Source organism: Stegodyphus dumicola, chromosome 8 (assembly GCF_044657685.1).
Source record: "Stegodyphus dumicola isolate Sdum_Otavi_A_Nest chromosome 8, ASM4465768v1".
NCBI lineage: Eukaryota > Metazoa > Arthropoda > Arachnida > Araneae > Eresidae > Stegodyphus > Stegodyphus dumicola.
Window position 1 is genome coordinate 41,812,916 of NC_140775.1, and position 26,135 is coordinate 41,839,050.

The 26,135-nt window shown below is 32.2% G+C and overlaps 1 protein-coding gene across 4 annotated transcripts in view; it reads left to right on the top strand.

Moving 5' to 3' along the window:
• Nucleotides 1–26,135, top strand: part of LOC118199130 (uncharacterized) — a 201,428-nt gene that overhangs the window by 27,354 nt on the left and 147,939 nt on the right. For all 4 annotated transcript variants that reach the window (XM_085821777.1, XM_085821778.1, XM_085821780.1 and 1 more), the window contains exons 4-10: nucleotides 3,406–3,463; nucleotides 4,321–4,427; nucleotides 21,589–21,675; nucleotides 22,321–22,358; nucleotides 22,497–22,637; nucleotides 23,116–23,184; nucleotides 23,272–23,377. In XM_085821777.1, the coding sequence (XP_085677903.1) occupies nucleotides 3,406–3,463; nucleotides 4,321–4,427; nucleotides 21,589–21,675; nucleotides 22,321–22,358; nucleotides 22,497–22,637; nucleotides 23,116–23,184; nucleotides 23,272–23,377 (606 nt within the window). The remainder of the gene's footprint in view (nucleotides 1–3,405; nucleotides 3,464–4,320; nucleotides 4,428–21,588; nucleotides 21,676–22,320; nucleotides 22,359–22,496; nucleotides 22,638–23,115; nucleotides 23,185–23,271; nucleotides 23,378–26,135) is intronic.

Below are 26,135 nucleotides of genomic sequence, written 5' to 3' on the forward strand. Positions count from 1 at the left end.
GCTGCCGTTTCTTCCAGCAGAAACTATTCACCAGCATTTCTCTCTATCAAGCAGCACTCAGAAATAAATCCCATCACATTCAACTCTTCGAAAACTGAACCTTTTAATAGAGACTTTACTATGCTTGAACTCAGGAGAGCTTTGTTGCAGACACATAGGTCTTGTCCGAGTTTTGATGGCGTGAATTATGAAATCCTGAAGCATCTGTCCTATAAGTCACTGACTGCCCTTCTCACTTTTTACAATAGAGTGTGGAAGGAGCGTACTTTTCCCAGTGCATGAAGGAGAGCTGTTGTAATTCCTATTGCTAAGATAGGGGAAAGATCCAAGAAATCCCGCCAACTAATAAGCCAATTGCCCTTACAAGTTGCGTATGCAAACTGTTTGAAAAAATGGTAAACAGTTGCCTAGTCTACTTCTTGGAAAAGAATAATATCATATCGCCTTATCAAAGTGGTTTTCGAAAGGGGAGAACAACTGTAGATAGACATCCATTTGAAAAGCTTTTGTAAGAAGAAGTCACCTTGTCTCAGTATTTTTTGACATTGAGAAAGCTTATGATAAAGCATGGAGATACGGTATACTTTGGGATCTTCACGAGAGTGGCTTGTGCGGCAACCTACCAATTTTCATTCAGAATTTCGTGAACACTAGAACTTTTCAAGTAAGGATTGGCTCTGTTTTGTAGGATGTTTTTGAACAGGAAGATGGTGTGCCTCAAGGCTGTGTGCTTAGTGTAACCCTGTTCATTTTAAAAATAAACTCTGTATTAAAAGAACTTCCTCCCACCATCTTGGGATCTCTATATGTTGATGATACACAGATTAGCTGTCGAGGGGCAGACATGAGATATGTAGAGAGGCAATTGCAGATGGCTCTGAATAAAATCCAAGAATGGTCTAACAAACAGGAATTTACATTTTCCAAACAAAAAACTTTGTACGTACACTTTTGTAGGAAGCGAGGTCTCCATCGTGAGCCTGAGTTATATCTGAATGGTAATATTATTCCAGTTGCGCCTGAAGTAAAATTTTTAGGAGTGACGTTTGACCGAAAATTGACTTTCCTTTCTCATGTTTTAAACCTGAGAAAGAAGTATTTAAAAACACTAAATATTTTAAAAGTGTTGGCGAACACCTCCTGGGGTGCAAAGTGTTGCTCTAAGCTTCGCATTTACAGAGCGCTTGCTCACTCTAGACTGGACTATGGCACAGTTGTTTATGGATCCGCTTGGTCATCAGTTTTGTTAAAACTAGATCCTGTTCACCGTCAAGCTCTGCAGATTTGTTTAAGAGCTTTCAGGACTTCTCGTGTCCAGAGCCTGTATGTTCACTCTAACGAACCATCACTTTTTCTGAGGCGTGAGCAATTGTCCCTTTTGCAATATTTTAATATTCTATTGCAACCTGAACATCCTAATAAGCTGTACTTACTTGATAATGTGTGTAACACTTTATTTGAAACACGTCCATCCTGTGTGCCTACTTTTCCTTTAAGAGTTTGCCCTGTCATTGAGGAACTTTCCCTCTTTGATATGCGCCCCCAAGCAGTGCAGAATTTTGAAATCCCACCTTGGGAAAATGCACGGATTCAGCTTCTTGATGTTTTCAACACCATCTCATGAAGGCAAGCACTAACAACATCGTTTACAGACAACTCTTTGCTGACCACAGGCATAAATATAGCAGTTATCTCAGTTATCTTCCAGTATATACAGATGGATCCAAGTCAAATGTTCATGTTGGGATGGCATTTGTAATTGAAGATCACATAGAGGGCAGGTGCTTGCACCATGCTTTCTCAGTTCTAATATCTGAACTAACTACAACATATTATGGTCTTTTGTACATCTTAAAGCTCTGCCACAAAAGGTTCATAGTTTATACAGACTCGTATAGTGCTCTTAAATCATTGGAAGCTTTTCCCAATACTCAGAATCCTGTGGTAGTGGATGTTCTCAAGATTCACATAAACTTAATGATTCGAGGATATGAAATCCTGTACTGCTGGGTTCCCGGGCATGCAGGAATAAAGGGAAATGAGCTTGCAGATATCGCAGCAAAATCTGCTGTTGAACTGTCCAGTCGCCTTATCCCTTTTAGAGACATCTGCTGTGTCATCAAGGGGAAGATCAGAAAATATGGCAGCAAATTTGGGACGTTCAACTTCACAACAAATTGAGAAATGTAAATCCCAGAATTGAGCATTGGGATTTTGCTGGAAATCGTGAGGAAGTTCTTTTGACTCGCCTCAGAATTGGTCACACTAGAGTGACACATAATAACTACCTTTTGAAAGCTGAGAATGAGCCTGTTTGTAAAAATTGTAATGTTTGTTTATCTGGCCGTCATATTTTAATTGAGTGCCCATGTTTTAATAGTCTTCTTCAGAAATATTTTAATAGCTGTGACTTACCTCACGACCATGATGCCAATTGTAATTTATTTTATTATTTAAGGGAGACTGGGTTTTATTACTTAAAAGAGACTGTCTTTTTATTACGTAATGTAATTTGTTTTGAAGATTATGTCTTGGATTTGAATGCGTTCTTTTACCTTGTTTTTATATGACTTCGTCCTCTGGATTTGGTACATTGGTCCACCTGTTTTTATTAATTGTATTTTAATTTCATCAATTTTGATCATCTTACCTTGTGTTTGACGCGTTATAATCATCTCTGGTTTTGCACCAAAAACCTCACTCTCATTCACTCACTCATTATTCATAAAAGATATTTTCTCCAACAAAACAGCCGTCTATCTAATAATATGTATTTCTGAATAGTCTGAGCATCTGTAATAATAAATCATCTTTACTGATTTTTAACCAAATGTTGTAGTTAAATGTATGCATCTTTATAATATATATTAGTGATTTAGAATTTTAAAGTTTCATCATTGATAGTAAATTTCCTTCCATTAATCTATAAATTTTCAAACCAATAAGGGAAAGTGAGCATTTCATTTGGAAAGCAAGCCACATTTCTGTAATACAGGAACATTTTGCAGGTAATCACATTAAAAACAAACATTATGTATCAGTAACTGTTTTTTCATTTCGTGTAATTAAGCTTATGAACATACTGATGAATTGTATTAGTCTCAAAAGAAGAATTTAGTCAAAATTTGCATCACATTCAATTTATATTACTCAAGTAGATGTTATTTTGACAATATTCCAAAGTGTGAAAATAATGAGCTAAAAGGAAATTAGAAATGGGAATGTGTAATAACTTTAAATTTGAAACTAATGTTGTTAAATTAAATCTTGAATAAAGGTATTTTTTAATTCAAAAAGTTACATACTCTGTACATAAAAAAAAGTTGTGTTTCAGAAATGTGTTGCAAATTAGTTGCTTAAAATGAAAATAATAAAAATAATAATGGAGCCAAAATTGTGTTTTAGTTAGAACTTGAAGCCATGCATTTACAAGTGAAAGCCTTAGAAGAAGGAAAAGCCTTATGTGAGTATTATCCTTCATATTTCTTTTTAAAAAAACAGTAAAAGAATTTTTATTAAGAAATGCACTGTTGAGTATCTGTTTTAACAGACAGTTTTTAACTCTTATGCATAAGAATTAAATGTATCAAATATTATTTTTTTCCTTAACAGGGAAACTTATATTTACAGATGATTTGATTTAATAATATGAAAATTCTTATGCATTGTGAGTCTCAGTTTATTTAGTTGGAGTTATTGTAGGGTAAATTCTTCTTAAAAAGTGAGTTCATGAATATTTAAGATGAAAGTTCATGAATATTTAAGATATCAGGGCCTTAGAATAAAATTATATTTTAACTTGCATTGATTTTATGTAGTTTGTAGAATTATTATTTTAACTTCTTAAATATTTTTCACATCTGTTAACATTTATGCATTATGTGCTGCTATTCTGTGCTGTTAACATTTATGCACAGAATTTTGCCTTGAAAGGACAACTGTTTAAAATTTATCATTAACATAGTGGTTAGAAATCTTTTAATTATCTTAAGATCTAAAATCATTGTTAAGAAGAACCATCTCAAAAACTGTTATCATTCTCTGTCAGAAAATATGTTATGGCATTGTGCTTTAATGATATTAATTTCAAAAGTGGAAAATTGTTTAATGTAAGAGTATTATTTCAGTTTTTAAAGAGTATTGCATATTTATGTAATTATGATTTTTTTGTAAATATAAATATTTACAAATGTCTGTGCATGAATGAAAATATTTTATGAAGCAGAAAGCTTACTTAGTAATTTATTGAGGTGACATATTTTATGAATATTCAATTTAATTCTCAGTCTACTTACCCATTATGTGCATAAATCCTTTTAGTGCAAAGTGAATTACAGGCAATGCGAATGCAGTCATCTGAAATCATGAAGGAAAACGCAAAAATCAGAGAAGAAAGAGATGCATTAGAATATAAAGCTGCGAAACTGGTAAATTATATATTTTTAAATTTGTGTTATCAAAAGATTGATCTGTTTTGTGCTTTCGAGATTTGCTACTGTAAATATGAGTATTTTTGACAATTTTCCTGTTACTTGCATTCACAATACTATTTTTTCTCTTTATGATTATTCAGTGTATATGTTTAATATACGTACTAATCACATTTCAAAAAAGAATATGTTTTATTTCCATTTATGCAAAGGATAAAAACCTATAAATTAGAATTTAGCCCCTTATTTTCTTGAGATATAATTTTATTTTATGCCTATAATTTATTTAATCTATAATTCTATTTATAAATATTATAATTTTGTGGCTATATATCTTTTGTAAGCTGCTCTTATGGTAATCTTTGCAAACTAGAATATTATACAAATATGTAAAAAATTAATAATTATAAAAAAAATCACAAATTTCACGAAGATAGGTAATTTAAAATACAATTATATTTATTACAGCATTGCACTTCAACTCAGTATTACATTTTCTTTCTCGATAAATTTTCATACATCTACAAAATGATAATCTTCCAGAATAACTTCTTCTGACATTGCTTAGCAATGGTTGCACGATACAAAATATGGCATTGCTTCTCTAATGTGAAGGACAGTTTTTAAATAGGAAAATATTACAACCTCTCCCCCCTTCAGATAAACTTTAAATTAATATTTTTATAAATTAAAGTATACAATTTTTTCTTTGAAAACAACACAATATGCAACAATAATAATATACAGTGTTACTATCGTGCAATAATAATATACAGTGCACAACTGTTATATCAACTTGAAATATATATTATAATGTACTTTAAATAACTTGAAAAATATCTAATGCAATTTTTAAATTAAGAAAAATGTGAAATACACTACTAATCTCTAGTCTAATACAAACTTCACTCTAAGGTAATTATTTCAACAACTTTGTCAATTTGGCAACAAAATAAAGTGATATTACGCCAAGTTGACATTTTAACTCAGTATCACAAGTCTTGTTGGCGATAACTATATAAACACCTTTGCCAGTTTGGCAATACATAGAATTATACCCATGTTAGTTAGACGATTTTACTATCTCCACATGTGGTTGGCAATAATTTTTTTTTTTTTGCCAACAATGGAATTGTTAATTAATTATTTTGGCAATACAATGGAATTATACCTATACCAGTTTGACGATTTTACTATCTGTCTCCACACATGGTTAGTGATAACAAAAACAATTTTTGCCAGTTTGGCAATACAATTTAACTATAATACGTCAGGATGACATTACTATCTGCCACACGCCTGGATGGCGAGAACTAAGAAAACACTTTTGCCAGTTTGGCAGTACAGTTAAATCACAGAATGTCAGTTTGACATTACTACTTATTTTCCGTACGCCTGATTGGCAACAAATTCAAAAAAACGATTGCCTAGATTTTTTTTTTTTTTTTTAATAAATGCCGGATGTCTTGCACATATCCATTAAAAATTAAACTATTCCATAAACAAAAAAGTTAATGCAAATAACAGTAAAGTCTAAATAATAATTGTTAAGTATTTCTTTATCACAAATATCAATTATAATTTTAGGCCTAATAATTTTAGTGTCAGTTATTTTAAATAAAAACTTACACCACTTAAATATAATTCTAAAGTAAAATATTAAAATTCAATAAACACTTTTTTAAGAAAACCAAAAGTGAATCTTCGGAGATCAGATGTATCCTATTCTGACAATTCTTTGATGGGACCCAAGTTATATAAATGCAGAAAATGACCTTTGAGTGATCCTTTTTAATAAGTGGCAATAAAACGGCAGACTTTTGATTTCCATTTCTGCTTGAAATAAATAAACACAGGCAACTAGTGCTCTGATTCAGTAAGAAATGATTGAGATTTTAATTCATTAACAAAAACAAACTTTTTCTTAAAATATCAGCAGCTTTCTGAGATTAGGATACCAGCATCATCAAAATTGATAATTACACTCCTAATTTGCAGTATCTCGGTCAAACCTCCAATTAAGACTGTAACATTTTGTTGTAGCATTTAACGAAATAACTGATGAGCTTCTTAGTAAAATATAGATGTTACTCTCGGCTCAAGGAGATATATAATTTAAAATACAATTATATTCATTATGGAATCACACTCCAGCTCAGTATTGCATTTTCTTTCTTGATAAATTTTTATACATCTACAAAATCTCAATCTTCCAGAATAACTTTTTAAAACATTTTCTGATGTTCCTCAGCAATTGTTACACAATACAAAATATGGGATTACCACTCCACTGTCAAGGACAATAAATATAATTATTAGTAAGAAAATATTACAATATATATATTTAAACGCACATATATATATAATATATATTATTAATTTTCAATATTATAATTGATATATATATATATATATATTATTACTAATTTTCTAATTAGGATTTTCTCTTGTGAAAGGAAATGAAAACTATTACTAATTGAAACTAAGCTATGTTAAATCTTACAAAGACAGATAAAATATTAATAAACTAGTAAAAACTAAGATGTTTAAAGTTGATATGGGTATTCATAAGAATGTACTTTTGAAAACAAAAGAAAATGAAATAAAATGTTAAAAAAATGGTACGTTCATAAAAATAAAAGTAAAGGTACATTAAAAAAAAGGGGGGAGGTCAAGAAAATTACTGCCTCTTTCCAAGAAAGAGCTGATTTCTCAAAGTGAATTGCCCCCCCCCCCAAAAAACAAAGTTCGCCATAATTTAGGGTTGATCATGTTTTATTTCCTTTCATATGTTTGAATTAATTTATTCCTAATTAAAAATTAATAAATGAAATTCATACAAATTGGATTTAAATTAATAACTTTCAGTCTGAAAGTAATTCCCTGATACGGTCAAAAAGGACTATTTGCAAAAAGATTGTTAAAAGAAACTTATGGGGAATATAGAAGTTACTCTAAACATTGGTAATGCATACAAATGCAAAAACTATAATGCAATTACAATTAGTAAATAATTGAAAAATTAAAAGGTCATACATACAGGCATATGAAACAAATGTAGGCCAAAAATTACAATTAAAATCCTAATTTGCTGTAAACTCCTAGGCAGTAAGTCTGTGTAAATTGTTGAATTGCAAAGGAAGTTCGTTGCTGCCAGTACTTAAGGGATGTCTAGGTTTACCATAAAAGATGTGGGAGAAAATGTTAAAAAATACCTTATGGAGAAAGGAAAGCTTAGAAACTAATTCGAAGGAAGCCCTTTGATTGGCTGGACCAAGAAAGTCAGTGTGGTAAGGGGGAGGATGTTTGGAAATCACTTTTTATCTCCTCTTGACTATTACGAAGTCCAGTTTTCCAGGAATTAAACTAATAATTTAAAATTAAAATAGTTATAATCTCTGGTTGAAAATCAAAGAAATATAAGAAAAGTATGAATAAATTTGAAAGTTAACACCTGCTTTACTAAGTGAATAATTAATTAAATGAGAAGGTATCTGACTTATATAAGAACTTGTGTTAATTCATTTTCATGTAGTATATTTCAGTGCAGATTTTTTTTTCATTTTAATTTGATTGCCTATTGTGTTGCTAATAGCGTTTTTTGATAAGTTGCTATGCCAATCAATTAGTTTAATGGTATTAAATTCTCTTCTTTTATCAAACATTTTAATTTTATTGTATTGAATAATTTGTAGATCAAGAATATCTGTTTCTTCTTGACTTGTATGTATTTTAGTATGTTTGAGTGTTTGTGTGAGTACGAGGAGTTGTACATGTACGTAAGATAAAAAATATGTAAATCAGCTTTATAATTCAGTTTAATGGTAGGCTTTTCTCATTTTTTTAGTATTTGCTCTGTATTCTAAAAATTGCAATAACTTTCCTAGACTGCATCATTTCTAGATCTATCTATGATACATGGCTTGCTTTACACTGATGACGTAGGTAACTGGAAACTTAAGATTTTGAGAACTAAAACTTTTCTATCCTAAACCAAAACCTTCTTCTATGTGATCTTCCATACTGGATAACTGTGCACTTTGCTTGTATCTCTGTTGCTGCTTGGATGCAGTTTCGCTGGGTTCTCTTCCTAACACAATACAATACAAAATCCGGACGTCCATTATCCAAAATGATCTAAAATCTGGACCTCAAAACCACCAACAACGTTATCCTGGTAGGCTTTACACATGTGCATTTGATTTCCCCCTCTGCACATCATAAAACATCTGGAGAGTCCCGATTCTTAATTTCACTTTGACACTAAATAAAATGCCTTGTTATTGAAGAAACAATCATTCTAGCATAAAATTGTATGATCAGTAATTTGGCTCCATTGCTGCATATCTCAAACTGTAACATTCCACATAGATACATGGTTGATCTGACGCCAACCTGGCAAATCATGATTTATTATACTTCCCTTTCATCGCCGCATGTTTATCAAAACATGACAACTTGAGTAATGACTCATGTAACGATGCTTACATAATTTTTTTATGTTAGTAATCGAATAAAAGAGTATGGTAACCTTTTATGCTGACATTTCGCTTGGCGATGATTACAGATTCAAGTTAAATGCGCTAAAAATGTTGACGAGAAAAAATTTAGCAAAAATTTCTTTCCATATGCTAAAAAAAGATTTTGTTGAAGATACTCATAGACCCAAAGATTACATTTAGGGCTATTTGAATTAAAAATAACTGATTTGTAATTCATGTTGTAAAGAACGCTCCTGAACTCTACTAGAAAGACCTATGATGCTCTTGACGAGAGAGAACGTCGTTAGCAAACTCCTCACATTACGAGTACTGTAATTCATTTTAACGCCTATTTTAAAGAACTGTGAATGGCAATGACTTAACTGAGGAATACGCATGCGTAAAGAGATGAGATTTCTGTGAGACGCCTGCCAGAGAGGAGAGAGTTTTTGGGAAGCTCCGCCAGCGAGCTGAGGTGTGGAGACTAAATTTGTCCAGTGATGACAAGTGCTATCTTCGTTAACGTCTCTGATCGTGTCACCAACTCGGATATGTACTCAAGTTTTCTAAATGTATTAATTATTACTCAAGTTGTCATGTTTGATGTATCTGTGTTATGTAATTAAAGTGATGAATCACCAATACCAGTGTTGATTCCGTTTTCACTAAAGCATCCACGACGTCACAGACAAAAGAAAATAAAAATTGGAGGTTCCACTGAGATTTGTGTGACAAGAGACCAGGTATGTGTTCTCCACAATATTCATTTCCAGGCCTGAAGTGTATAATGTAGTTATTTATTACTTATTCGGAAAATCAATTCCCAAAGCAGAAGTAGCACATCAGTGCATAAGAGTTTTAAACACTCAATGTGTTTGGTTTATAGTATATCTAACAAGATATTTTCCTTTTGTGGTATATTCGGGAAAACATTTTTCCCATTAACACGTAGCACATCAGTGCATTTTATAGCACGTCAGTGCATAAGAGTTTTTAAAACAATCAAAGTGTTGCATTTATATATCTAACGAGATATTTTTCTTTTGTATGATAATGGGAAAAATCCATTCCCGTAAATAAACAGCACATCAGTGTATTTATGTTTAACATTTCGTTATAAATTGGTGTGATAGAATCTGAACTGTTTATTTTGTGTATATGTGAAAGCACATCAGTGCAATATTGCAATTTTCATTTCTAAGTCATTAGAAGAAAATTTATGTTAAATTCTTGTGAAAGAAATATGTTGTTAAATATATTACAACTTGTTACTTTGGTTTTCTCATGAAAGCACACCAGTGCTGTATTTTAATATGATGTGTTTTTTCTGATAAGTAGAATATTAAATTCTATCATTTCATTTTTAATTTTAAAGCTTTGAGCAGTAAAGAAATGTTCTAATAGTGTTCTGATTGAAACCTGCGCCTATTGAATTTACGTAGTATTTGCGTTGGCCATATGGTTGCCAGCGGAAGTAGCTCATGAAAACGATAGTTAATTAAAGGTGTTTATATTTATTGGCGCCACTCTGGTTTTTTTTCTGTCTGGCTGTACTAAATGAAAAGAATTTGATTATTATTTTTTTACACGAAGTATTCAGTAAGGTTGTTTATTCGTTTTATGTTTGAATGGAAATAAATCCAAAATGATTAATGCTTTTATTAACCTTTTATTTTTATTTGCCTAATTTTGTAAGTAAGAAAAAAGTGTTTTTTTATATCTCTGATATATTTTTATGTGTATTACTTGTGAATAACTATTTGAATTATTTGTTTTGAACAATTACTTTTGCGAAAATGGCATTTTTGGGGAAAGCTAAGAAAAGGGATCTATTCCTTGTCGCTTCAGAACTTGGGGAAATAGCTTTAGAAGATATGAAAGTAATAGATTTAAAACATTTAATAACGAATAGTAAAAATTATGAGGAAGAATTTGTTAAAAATTTGTTAGAAAGTATTATGACTGATAGGATAGAAAAGGAAAACTTAGAGAAGCAAACAAGAGCGAAAGAACTACAGTTAGAACAGGAAGCTAGGGAGAGGGAATTTCAGATACTACAACAAAATAAAGAAATTGAAAAGCAACAGTTAGAACTAGAATGCCTTAAAGCAAAACAAAACACTGAATCTGCTAAACCTGGAGGTGAAACCGTATTTAATCAGAATTTTCAGAAACTAATGCCCAAGTTTAATTTAAAGACTGATGATATCAGTTTATTCTTAGAACTTTTTGAGAGGCAAGCTAAAGTTCTAAAATTGCCCACGGATCAATGGGTGTCATATCTCATGGTGTCCTTCCAGTTGAGGTAAATAATATAATTGCTAGGGAACCTGAAGAACAGGCTAGAGATTACCAACATATTAAAGAATTACTACTTAAAAGATTTAAATTAAGTGCGGAGAAGTTTCGGCAACTTCTTGTAAAGACTCAGAAAAATCCGGATTCTACATGGTACGATTTTTATCACGAAATTAAAACATTTTTAGATGGGTGGCTCAAGGGATTAAAAATCGAAACATTTGAGCAACTCAAGGATTTAATGTTGGTAGATCAGATTAAAAGGTGCATGCCTAGTGAGTTTAAGGAACATTTTATAGATGAATGGGCCACGATCACTTCACCAAAACAGTTGGTGGGTAAAATAGAGGAATTTGAAGATGCGAAAAAGACGATGGTTGGGAAAACGAAATTGGGTGAACTGAAAACGAAAATATCAGGTAGAAAAATGGGTGTTTTTCAGTCCACTGGTAACGTTTTCAAAAATAGAAAAAACCCTCAAGGTACACAATTTAAAAAAGATGATGATGCACGCAATGTTGGGAAAAAGTCGGACTCGAATTTTGATAGGAGAAAAAGACTCCAGTGCTATGAATGTGGATCTTTTGAGCATTTACGTCCTCAGTGCCCTAATTTAAAAACTCAAAAGGCAGATTTGTATCGGATAAGCGGGAGATCAGAGAAGAATCTGTTAGATCCCTATACATTAAATGGAAGAGTAAATGGTTTTGAAGTACCTATTCTAAGAGATACAGGAGCAACTGTAGATATTATTCGTCAGAAATATGTAGACAGAGATAGAATGAAGGGGGAACATGTGTGGGTTCGACATTTGTTGGATGATCATATGACCTGTTGCTGAAGTAGATATTGAATGCGATTTGGGTACAGTAACCACCAAAGCAGCTGTTATAGGAGACCACTTAGACCAAGGACGATATATATTAGGCAACCAGACAGCGGCTCTTCTCACAGGAACTGAGAAAAATTATTCGTCGTATGTCGGTAATGTTAATGCGGTCGTTACTCGATCTCAAGCACGAAAATTAAAAGAAGCGGAAAATTTAAGTGAGACGAATCAAAATTCTGAGCAGAATGAGTTAGAATTGGAAGAGGAGGATGATGCTCATGAGAGGTCTGAAAACAGAGAGATATTGCCTCCTGTCGACCTTTGTGTCCCCACAAGTCCTGCAATTCAAATAGTTTCAAGTACTTTTATTGATGAGCAACAAAAAAGTAAAGAACTTGCCCCTTTATTAGAACTAGTAAAAAGCGGAAGTAAAACAAGTTATGGGACTAAAAATGGGGTTTTAGTAAAAAAGAAGGTAAATAAGTTAGGAGGAGAAGAACATTTAATTGTTGTTCCAGAAAACCTCAGAGAGCAAATTAAAGCAATTTGTCATGAGGGAACTTCAGGTCACTTAGGAGTTCTGAAAACAAAAGACCGGTTACTAAGACATTTTTTCTGGCCAAATTTTTATAAAGACATTGAGGAATTCGTTAAAACATGCAACTCCTGTCAACATGTAGGAAAAGCAAGTGACAAGAGGAAAGCACCGTTGGTAATAGTACCTGTAATATCGGAAGTCTTTAGTAAGGTTAATGTAGATGCTTGCGGGCCTATGCCTACATCTCCTGAAGGTAATAAATATCTTATTACAGTTATGTGCTTAGCATCTAAATATCCTGACGCCGTCCCGGTACCGGATATAACGTCGAAATCTGTTGTAAGTGCACTCTTGCAGGTATTTAGTCGGATGGGCTTTCCAAGGGAGGTTCAAAATGATCAGGGGAAATCTTTTATGAGTCGCTTAACCGTTGAATTTTTGAAAAGGTTTGGTATAAAAATTTCCAGAAGTTCGGTTTACCACCCCCAGAGCATTCCTGTGGAACGGTTTCATAGGTCAATAAAAAGGGTCTTAAAGGTATTATGTATTGAAGCTGCCCTAAATTGGGAAGTACAATTACCTGCCGCTCTCTTTTCCCTGCGGACAGTAACGCATGATAGTACAGGATTTAGTCCAGCTGAGTTAGTGTACGGGACCAACCTCAGAACACCTGTCGCATTATTGTATGAGAAATGGTTAGATCCTCAGGAAAAAGAAGATACCGTAATAGAATATGTTTTCGAATTAATCAATAGGTTAAAGAAAAGTAGAGAATTAGCTAAAGAGAAAATGGAAGAGGTGAGAGATAAAAGGAAGAAATGGTATGATAAAAATGCCATGAAAAGGGAATTCCAGCAAGGAGATTCTGTATTAGTATTAGCAGTGAACCAACCCCATAAACTCGCTCCTCAATGGAAAGGGCCGGGGAAAATAGAAAAAAGATTATCAGAAACAAACTATGTGGTTAGTTTTGAAGGGAATCAGGAAGGAAATAAAGTGTATCACATCAATATGTTAAAACCTTATCATAAGAGACCTGAACTTTTGAATATGGTGCTCCTTGACAATGAGGAGATAGTTGAACCCTCGGAATTAGAGGAGGATTTTCCTTATATGTTAACTGACCCCAATGTGTTTGATATTAATGAAATAATAGCAAAAGATAAATCTTAAAGAAAGACTTAGTGATGAACAAATCCTGCAGTTGGGAAAGTTGTTGGTAAAGTTTTCTGCTATATTTTCGAATATTCCAAAGAAAACAAATTTAGTCGAACATGATATTGAACTAATCAGTGACAAACGCGTACAGCATAAGAATAGAATGACAAATCGACAGAATGAAATTCTTAAAGTCGAGATTGAAAAAATGTTAAAATACCAGATTATTGAACCAGGACCCTCTGAGTATACTTCACCCATGATCCTTGTTGAAGCACCAGGTAGGGATCCTAGGCCGTGTATTGATTACAGAAAGTTAAACGAAATAACTCGTACTGAGTTCTATCCGATCCCCAATATAGAGCAACGTGTTGAAACTATTGCAGCAGCCAAATTTATCACCTTGATAGACTTAACGAAAGGTTATTGACAAATTCCGCTGACCCCTAGGGCGCAGAAAATTGCTGCATTTGCTACAAATTTTGGCGTATATAGGCCTTTGCACATGCCATTTGGGCTTAAAAATGCTCCTTATTATTTTAGTAAAATAATGAGCGAAATATTGTGCGGATGTGAGAAATATGCGACCCCTTATTTAGATATTGCTATTTTTTCTGAAACCTGGGAGGAACATTTACAACATTTACCTGAAATTTTAGAAAGAATAAGAAAAGCCAATTTAACTATTAAACCCTCTAAGTGCAAGTTTGCACAAGAAGAAGTGCAATATCTCGGTCACATAGTAGGTCGAGGAAAACGTTCTCCAGCAGAACTAAAAATCGAAGCGGTTCAAAATTTTCCTGTTCCCACAACTAAAACTGAGATTAGAGCTTTCTTAGAGTTAGCTGGATACTACAGACAATATATACCTATGTTTTCTGCTATAGCCGCACCTTTGACAGATTTGTTAAAAGGGAATAACAAAAGGGGTAAAATTGTTTGGAATGATGAATGTAATGAATCATTCAAATCGTTAAAAGAAAAGCTATCTAGTAGGCCTGTGCTACATGCACCCAATTTTTCTAAACCATTTATGCTACAGACAGACGCATCAGATCAAGGATATGGTGTTGTTTTAGCCCAGAAGGATGATAAAGGAAAAGAACATCCCATATTGTATCTCAGTAAAAAATTTACTGATAGTGAGCGGAAGTATTCCACCACTGAAAAAGAGTGTGCCGCAATTCTGTATGGAATAAAAAAACTGAAAGGGTATATAGATGGGCAGACTAAATTTTCAATTCAAACGGACCATAATCTCCTAGTATGGCTAAAAAATAATGCAGGTAGAAATGGTCGATTATTACGCTGGGCCTTAGCCTTGCAATCTTATAATTTTACGATACATCATAAAAAGGGAAATGACAACTTAAATGTAGACTGCTTAAGTAGAAACTCTGTACATGCCAGTTAAATAGACTAGTTATAATTTCTTTTAAATTTTCTTGTTATTTGATAATGTATATTGTACTTTTTTTTTAAAAAATTCATACTATATAGTAAATTGTTAACTTTATTCATAAAGACAAAATTTCTGTGTTGGTTTTTCATATATTGTATATGTATTGTTATATGTATTATTTTTATGATGGCCTGGTTATGAGAGTGGAGAGCCTTTGTAACAGTGTGGTTTAAAATTAACTGGTAAAATGTTGAACAATCTCTATTGAAACCAGAAACTGCAAACTGTGAAGGTTTACTTCTCCTGTGTCCGGAGAAACAAAAACTGGAGGCGGAAAGTGTTTGTTTGTAGCGAACACCTGCCTGAACTTGTATTTTATCCCGTAGGAACTTAAAAAAAATTTTGTTTCCTCTGTGTCCGAGGAAAACAAAATCTGGAGGCGGAAGGAGTTAGTCTGTAAAGAATGCTCCTAAACTCTACTAGAAAGACCTATGATGCTCTTGACTAGAGAGAACGTCGTTAGCAAACTCCTCACATTACGAGTACTGTAATTCATTTTAACACCTATTTTAAAGAACTGTGAATGGCAACGACTTAACTGAGGAATACGCATGCGTAAAGAGATGAGATTTCTGTGAGATGCCTGTCAGAGAGGAGAGAGTTTTTGGGAAGCTCCGCCAGCGAGCTGAGGTGTGGAGACTAAATTTGTCCAGTGATGACGAGTGCTATCTTTGTTAACGTCTCTGATCGTGTCACCAACTCGGATATGTACTCAAGTTTTCTAAATGTATTAATTAAATGTTGTATCTGTGTTATGTTATGTAATTAAAGTGATGAATCACCAATACCAGTGTTGATTCCGTTTTCACTGAAGCATCCACGACGTCACAATGTAAACCCAGAACCAGTGGCGACGCTCGTATGGCGCAGTATGTAGGACCCACAGAGACTGCATCAGGCGGTAAGACATCTAGCACGGGCCATCAATAAGGCTTAAGTATATGTGGGAATTTATTTATTCGGAACTCTGATAAGCATGTGCAAAATATAGGTGTAATTATAATAAATAACTAAACTAATACAATTCAGACTTAATTGTCTCAGTGAGCACTAGAAGCAAGATAAAATTATCAGAACAGTTTGTTGTTAGTTGCCAATCTCATAATATATAGCCAAATATGTATAGTGAACAATAGTTAAATTTTATGATGATAGCCACAAATTTTAAAGGTTTTCAGATATCGCAAACCAAAAAAAAAAAAAAAAAAAGGATTAAAATTTCCAATAAATGGATTTTGTATAGAAAAGCAGTAATACATGAAGATGATGTAGCATAATTATTTTATTGCCATGACAGTGCTCCTATCATCAGTCAATTAAAGGACTGTGAAATCTATAGTATGGTTCTAAATCTAGAAACTACCTGTAAAGAGGAAAGTGACAGAAAGGTTACTGAAAACGAAACAATTTTGATTGAAAAAATTAGTCGGAATTCTAGATAGAGCAATTACAAGACTTGAACAATGGAACTTTGTAAGTGAACAAGAGATTATGTCTGTCTACAGAATTAAAGAGAAAGTATTAGCACAAAAAATGAAGCAACTTAAACAACTTACATTGAAAGAAATGTTTAATAAGGTAAACAAATAAATATTAACTTTTTTTCGTAAATTTTGATGCCGTTTAGATCATAAATACTTCATTATTTCAAAAATCCCAATTTCATATTTTTAATTTTATAATTTATACATGTTATCTTACTAGATTTAAACTGATGATCTAATATCCGGAAAAATCCCAAATCTGGAATCGCTGAAGTGCCAACGAGTCCGGATTTCAGACTTTTTACTGTAGTATTTTAAAATGTAAATGTTCTGGAAATAGGCATGATTAAAGTGACAAGAGAATTGTGGCCACAAATGTGAATTTAAAAAAAAAAATGAAATTTAATCTGCCTCGACTGCCAAGTTTCATATTCATTATGAATTAGTGTTCTACGCAATCAGATTTATTCCTCTTCAGTATGCTTCAGTATGGATCTACTACATCTAAATTTGCTTTCATTGCATGATATATCCAGTCAAAAGTCTGGACGTCCATAATCTGGAATGGTCTATAATCTGGACCTCAAAGCTACAAACTTTCTGCGCATGCGTAAACGCATTAAAGTGTTTACACATGTGCAGAAGTTTGTATGCGTTTAAGCATGCGCATACTACGTTTACGCATGCACGTTTAATGTATAATGGATGGTATAAGCTAAGCTAAAATTACCTAATTATCTATTTCAATTAGTGTTGCTTTGTTTCTCTATCCATCCATTCCGAAATCTTTTTATAAATTTCACGCTGCTGACTGGAAGTTGATCTGTCAGCACTATCCTTATCTTCAGGGCAGATGTTTTTATTTTATTCGGCTTATAATTCCTTACTAAAGGATTTTATCTCGATGTACTCTCTTTGATATGATTTAAATCAATTTCCTCGTCGTTATGAATATCACGAATACACATCAAATAGTTTTCTGGTTGCAATTTTCTAATTTCGACTATGTGTAATGTATGCTTATGCATGCGCACGTTGAAAGAAATGTTTAATAAAGTAAACAAATAAATATTAAGCTTTTTTTTGTAAATTTTGATACCCTTTAGATCATAATTGCTCTTTATTTCATAAATTACGGTTTCATATTTTTTAATTTTATAATTTCTGCATTCCATCTTACCAGATTTAAACTGATGATCTATAATCTGGAAAAACCGATAATCCAGAATCGCCAAAGTCCCAATGAGTCCGGATTAAAGACTTTTGACTGTATATATATATATAGTATATATATATATATAGGGTGTCCGTAAAAGAATGTCCGAGTTTCAAATTGTAATAGTATCAGCTGTAATCATTCGACAGTTGTGGTTGAAGAGGATGAATAAAGAATAACTCCAACAGTTTCAGATAAGCACATGCGCTTGTACCGCTACATCGTTTTCACTGTTCAAAATGGCAACTCCTGAGCGTAAAGCATTTTGTGTTCTAAAATTTGCTAGGAGGGATTCGGTAATTGCCGTTCAACGTGCATTCCGATTAAAGTTTAAATGAGATCCCCCATGTGACAGAAATATCCGCCGATGGTATCGACAATTCAAAATGACCGGATGTCTTTGTAAAGGTAAAAGCCCGGGTAGACTCAAAGTTTCTGTAGAGAATGTGGAACGTGTAAAAGAATCTTTCCTCCGTAGTCCGCAGAAATCTGTTCGAAAAGCAAGTCATGAACTACAGTTGCCAAAGCCGACAGTCTGGACGATTTAAAAAAAAAAAAAAAATTACACTTGCTTCCATACCGATTACATTTGGTACAGCAATTAAAGCCAAATGATAGTGCAGTATGATTTCATTTTGCATGTGAAGTTCTTCAACGGCGCAATGACTTTCTCCATCATGTGGTTTTCAGTGATGAGTCGACGTTTCATACAAGTAGGAAGGTAAATACCCATAATGTTCGTATATGAGGTTTAGAAAATCCTCATCAACTTGTACAACACGAAAGAAATTCTTCAAAAATAAACATTTTCTGTGCTATTTCACAATGACAAGTGTACGGACCATTTTTTTTCGCTGAAGCTACATTAACAGGGGTTTCTTATCTGGATATGCTACAACAATGGCTCTTCCCACAATTAGTAGAAAGTGAACCTGCAAACCTAATTTGGCAACAAGATGGAGCCCCTCCTCATTGGAGTCTCTTTGGTTAAGCGTCGAAGTCCCTGACCGTTGGATTGGGCAATCACGGTCCAGACGACAGAGTTCTGTTACCCTGGCTGCCTCGTTCACCTGACATCACGCCTTGTGATTTCTTCCTTTGAGGCTTCATAAAAGATCGGGTCTACGTTCCACCCTTACTCCACGATTTACCAACCTTGAAAGGTAGAATTGTACAGGCTGTTGCTTCCATTACTCCGGACTTGCTGCAGACAGTATGGGAAGAATTGAATTTTCGTTTGGATGTGTGCCGTATCACTAAAGGCGCACACATTGAGCACTTATAGGAAAAACTAGGTCAGTTTTCCTTCAATTTCATGTATGATTTGTTATATTTAGTATAAGATAAACTCCTGTAATATACCATTTAAAATTCGGACATTCTTTTACGGGCACCCAGTATAATGATGAATATTGATAGCATAAGTTCATGCTTGCAATTAGTGTAGTAGTAGAAGGTTACTCCACATTTAAATTATGAATTCAATTTAATAATCTTACAAAGTTTGAATATAAAGGGAAAGTAATATTCTAATAAAATCTGATATTTGAAAACCATTTTAATTCATTTTTTTATGAAGGAAATGTGGGATTTAATACAGCTGCATTTGTAATTAACGAAATGCTTGTTTGATTCATTTATAATACAAAGATTTAGAAATGCTAAAAATTTTCTTAGCTACCTGATTAAAAAGTAGTTAAGAACCAAAGGAATTTCTGAGGAGTTAGCAAACAAACCACTTGACTAAAACTCACATTTATTTAAGCTAAAAGTATTTTAAATTTACACTGCCTAATTTAAAAGCAAATTCATAAACAACTTGAACCCAAAACAACTGAGCATGGTAAAAATTACTAATACAAATTAGTTTGAGGAATTTTTTGTTTACTACATAAAAATTAAAATGAATTTCATAAAATTAGGCTTACATTGTGGGATGCCCAATGTTAAACTTAACAATATAGATGATTTTAAGTTTTTAAAAATCATATTTGTTACTATTTGCATTTACTGCAATTAATAACCATGTGTAGGGACCATGTATAGGGAGAAAGGGAGAGAGAGAGATTCAGGTATATAGAACTTTATTTATAGATATACGTGTAGATTAATAGAGAACAATTAAAAATCATAAATGTGCATATATATGAATATCAACGGCAGTCTTAAGGAATAACTATAACTGTTATGATACAATAAAATTCCAGTAGTCCATCATCTGATGGGTTCAGTACATCTTATAATCCAACATTTCCTTCACCAACATTCCCCATCGTAAGATGAAGCTAACAGTACTTAATGCGGCAAACAGTACTTAATGTTTGTAAAGGCTTGGAATTGCTTCATTTTGTTTTGTTTTCTTTATTTATTTAGAATGGCAAAAATGCCAAAAATGTTACCTCCCAGTCTGAGTTGCTGAAAATTGTTGAAAGTTTCCTTCAAACAGTAAATTAATTGTACCTTTTGTAACTTCAAGTTTGGAACGCTGATCTAGCAAAACTTTTAATTTTTCTTCTAAAAAAATTATCTTTAAAAAATTATATTTGCTGGCTATTAATTTTGATTTATGTTTTTTTTTTTTTTTATTAATGCTTTTAAAAATACTTAAAAGGACTGACTGAATAGAACAGCTTTCATGCGATAATTGAAAATGAAGATAAAAGGAAAAAATCCCTGTAGCTATACTGCAAAGTAAAAATATCTATTAAGAAAGTATTGTGTTTGGTACAGGGGGGGGGAAAAGATGTTTAACAAGTTATTTGTATAAATCTTATGAAATCCTTTATAGAGTATTTCATAGCATATCATTTGTAAAGAAATATTAGATTACATCCTAAAAATAAATTTTTGTTTAAAAATTTCACTTTTCCTTATATCACAAAATATACTAGTGAGGCTGTGTCTGAAGTAAAATATATTATTCTTCAAAGTGTTAAATTAAAGAAAATATCCTTATATCTCATTGTTTCCTAATTCTAAAAGTAAATATATGTCATTTTTATATCACCATTTTTATCCAGATATATATATATATATATATATTAATTTGTGTGCAATTTGGATGTTTTAAGACAGATATTTATGAAAATATTGTGTGTATTAATAACAGAGGATGTTCAAATATAAATAGGAATTTTCACACTCTGATCTTGTAAAGAGCATAATGTAATCATATTTCATAGAGCAAACTTTGAAATGTTTGACCTGTTAATAGTAGTGCTAGTTTCTCTTTCTATCACCTCTGTTTGTTATAATCAACATATTGCTGGTGCAGAAAGTTCACAATAGTGTTGTACAGCAAATCTTCATCAGATTTTGTGCTGACATAAAGAGTCATTCCATCTCAGATTTATTCAAATATTTTAGACTTAAAAGTCGGTTTTAGCAGCATTGGACTTTCATCTTTTCAGTCCACTTAAAGAATTGTTTGAGGTAAGAAATTCCAGTCTGCTGAGCAAGATTGACATTTTGCAAGAATAGATCAACATGCAGTCAAAATCTTTTATTCTTCTAACAACTGCATCATAGTAGCCAGTGTCAGCATAGGAAAAAGACATGTAAGTCATTTGACTGTATTTCAGTACTTGAAAATTAAACTCGTAAATCCCTTTATATTTGAACATCCATTGCATAGAAAAGAGAAACATTTTTCAATTAAATTGTTACTGCATAAAATTATTTATGATTTTTAGGCAGGTGAATTAGCTGATTTAAAAGCTGACTTAGATGAGCTTAAAACTAAAAAACTTTCTACTGAATCTGCTCTAAAGCTATCTGAGGTATGTTATATTTGTTAAATGCTTTCTGTATTTGTTTAAAATATGGCTTAAATTTTAATTATGTAGTGTAATGTATATTAGTTCTGTAGGTTTTTATTATCATAAAAATCTGAAAAGCAGTATCATGTTTACTTCTTTGAATCTTTTAGAAATCTGGTCGAGGGCCTTTACATATTTTTAGAATGATTTCAATAAAGACTTTTAAAAAAGCAAATGTGTGGCAGTAAAAATTTCTGACAACAGCTTATTATTTAATATATGAGAAATATCATGTGCTACTTTTAAATGTATTCAAAATATGCGTAAACAAGCTGTGGATTGAAGGATATGTTTTCATGCTTTCCAAAGAGAAATATTCCTATTCCATAATTAAAAAAAAAAATTGTATTTAGCCTGGTATTAAAATGCCTAAGTGCAAAATAAGCAAGGGGAAAACCTCCAGTCATTACTTATACATTTCAAATGTCAGTATTATTTTGATAATATGCTTTTGTTTTGCCTGTATCAAATATATTTGTGAAATATTAAAAAATACATATATATCATTTACACTTTCTAAGTACTTGTCTGCTTCCTTTTTGTTATTTACGAATTGCATATACATTTACTTTTTTACTAATTGATCATGTATTTCCTCTTTTTAAGGAAAAAATACATAAGCTAGAAGTAGAAATGCAACAAAGGTAAGTTTCCAGTATTTTCTCTTTCAGTTGCGGGGTTTTGAATATTGATATTTTTTAAATTAATGATCGTATTTTTATAGAAACTAGGCAAAACTAGTCATATTTTTATATTTTAATTTATTTAAACTCTTTTTCTAGACCTGAAGCAGATGATGTAAGTCTATTACAACAAGAATTAGTCTCTGTGCAAAAGATGATGGATCAGTTAACTTTACAGAGAGAAGCTGAAAAAGATACTTTACAAAAGCAATGTAATAATCTGAAAGAAACATGTTTAAAGTAAATTCAATTTTCATTAATTTTAATGTCCTTAACAATTGTAATTATTAAAACTAATGCTGCCTATAATTTTATGTTTCATGTTTATGTAATAATATTATCTCTGTGTATTTATTTTTCTTTAGTGTATCTTTCATATATGTTCTACTCTTTCTTCCCATTTTTTTTTCCTTCTTGAGTTTTTCTTACATGATTTAAGGTAAGGTTGTATTTAATTATTTAAAAAAAATTACTTTATATATTGACAGCATAAACAGTGTAACTGTGACATGAATAATGCATGAAATTCTAAAGTTACAAAACTGCTGTGTATGATTGTTTCTTGGGATGAAAACTCGTTATTTGATCTGTTTAAATGTATGTGTAATTTAAATGGTGTTAACATCAAATAAATGTTAAATTTTCCCAATGCGTTTTTGTACAGTTTATTTCATTTTATGTTTTCATAGGCTAATCCCCCCCCTTTTTTTTTTGATAGACTGCAAGAGAGAAAGACAGAACTAGAAGGTATCTTGAAATCATGTCCTAAAAAAGAAGAACTTGAAAGGTAGATATTATAATTCACATCAAAAAATATATTTGATATTCACATTATGATCATACAATCTAAATATATATTTGGTTTCCATTTAAGCCTACAAGAAAAGATATCACAAATGTCTATAACTATATCACAGTTACAAAAGGATGTCCAAGTCAAAGAAGTGGAGAAAAGTAAACTGTTAATCTCACTGGAAAAGGTAAATAGTATATAAATATTTAGTGTTGTATATAATTACATCTCTGAGTCTGCTTTTGCTTATGTTATACAAGGATTATCCTGAAAGTAAGTTTCTCACATCACCAAAAGATAGGATGATTCAAAAGGACTGAAATGCAAAGGCACAAGCCGGATAGTTTGTGGGTGTGGCTATCATATGTGGTAATTGTAATTTCCCAATTGTCTACATTAATGTTGTTGTAGTTCACAGAGATGTTGATTCTTATTTTTTTAACCAAGGTTCTGTGCTAAAATTTTGTTAACGTAGCACTGATCAAAATCCATCGTCAATTATATTTAGTATATGGACCAGATATGATGAGCAAGCAGATGTTCCGTCATTGGTGTCTGGATTTTTCCAAGGGTAGAGAAAAAGTCTATGCCGAAGAGAACTGTAGCCAGCCGTCCCTTTTTGACACTGCTTTTTGGAACAGGTGTGGCAGTGCATTCTGCATAATCCTTGATTTATGGTTATAGAACTCAGTAGCCATTTTCCATGGATATCACGAACTGTGGTGCATGAAATCATCATGAAACACCCTTTGTTACAGAAATTGTGCACCAGGTGGTTGTTTAAGAAATTTACATGTGAACAACAAATGAAACACGTAGTTTCAGTTCGATTTTTCTGCAGCAATTCCACTGTGAAGGTGATGAGCACCTCAACAGAATCATTATGGGTGATGAAACGTGTGTTACTTCAGAAACCAAGCAACAGTTGGTGCATTTGCATCACAATGCACCTTCATACTGGACTAAATTCAGGCAGACTGTATCTACACAGAAATTGATTTTCACTGTCTTTTGGGACAGGAAATTCATTTTGTTTTTTAACTTCTTTCTGACTATGGCTACAATGAGTGCTGAATTTTACTGTGCAACACTAGAGAACTTGTGACGAGCCATTCAGATTGAAAGGGGTTGGATGCTCAGTGTTGGTATTGTGTTGCTCTATGATAATGCTTGCCCACATATGGCAAATTCAACAAAAGTCTGCTGTAGAAGTTTAGCTATTATGTCTTTGATCATCCACCATGTAGATCCACCTTGATCTTGCTTCCAGTGACTGAGAAAATTTCTGTCCAGGTATCACTTTCCCATAGATGAAGATGTGCAAATAACTGTGACAAGCTGGCAACTTTTCCAGGCAGTAGACGTTTTGACACTGGAGTACAAATATTTATCTCACAATATGACAAGCATCATGATTCCAGTTCTTCTTGTGCTGAGAAGTAGCTGAAATATTGCTTTATCTTTTGCAATAAATCTTTTTGTGTTTTGTATCTTTTTATGGACCACCAGAAACTTACTTTCCGGATGACTCTCATGTGTAAAAATTTAACTTCAAATTAGAATTTCTAAGTTTTTGAAATGGTTAATAGTTTAGACCCCTTCCACAAGAAACTGTAGTCATGCAGAATTATATATGATAGAAAAGTATTCATATTGAGGAATATTATTAATTTTATTTTATGTTTATTAAAATACATTTATAATCTGGAAATCCGGCTTATATACCTTCTTCCCCAAAAATGCAGTTATGCTAATGCTTGGAGGACAAATATGTTGATTTATTCTATATAAATTTGTATTGCAATATAAAATGCTATGGGCATTCTGTTAACCTTCATGCCTCTTATAATTAATTTACATCTTCTGTTGTCTTGCATTGGCTGCACACTTTCAAGTTGTCATCCTTGGAATATGTTTGCTAGAATGTAGCTGATCTGGAACTGTCCTAATACTTATTTTTATTTGAACTATGTTATTGAATTATTATTAGATTATCAGTTATCAGGTATTTTCTCCCTCCTTTTCATGTGCCTTCATTGTGTAAATGAAAGCAGTCTCCGCCAAAAACATTGTTGATGAAAATGTCGTGGGGAAAACAAAGCAAGGTGAAAACAAAGCAAAGAGGAAACATCACAATCCTAAAATATCATGGTACGAAACACCATCGCAAAAAATAAAGCAGTTCAGAAACTTTGCAGTTTAAACACATCATCAGTGACCTAAAAATCATCGAATAACAATGTTGCAGACATGCATTTTTCAGGCTTTAAAAGTTGTAAATGCATGTTAGCCTAATGATTTGTAAGTTGAAAAGGGATGAAGAATACTTTTACTTTTATATTTCATATTTCTAAATTAAGTAATAAATTTTTGCTGAATAAGTAAGAAAGATGTTGAAAAACTAAAAATGAATAGGGGGGAAATATTAGTTATAGCAGTTAATATAATTTTAAGCTAATATAATTAATAAAGAAAAGCAGTTGAATAATTAATCTTTTTATTAAGTTTTGGTAATTTTTCATGTAAAATATGATCTAAAAAAGATTAGAAGAAAAAGGAAGATGAATAAGTGCATGTGGTTACCTAATTATCAAATTCTATCAGCTGCTATAAGTAGCATTAGTTTTCTTCTCGTTTTCAGTTTCTGAATGGTTCAGTTTCCTTCTTAATTTGCCAGCAAAAATTTATTATTTAATTCAAAAATGTAAAAGCAAAAATAATTCTCATTCCTCCTTGTGCCCACAAATCATTATGTAAATATGCATTTATTATAAATTTTAAAGCCTGGAAAACGCATCTCTGCGATGATTTGTAGGTTACTCTATACTGGATATTTTTGACAATGATGTTTATAAACTGAAGTTTTTAAATAACATTATTTTCAATGATGATGTTTTGTACTATGATGTTTTAGAACTTAACTTCAATGTTTTCTCCTTTCTTTG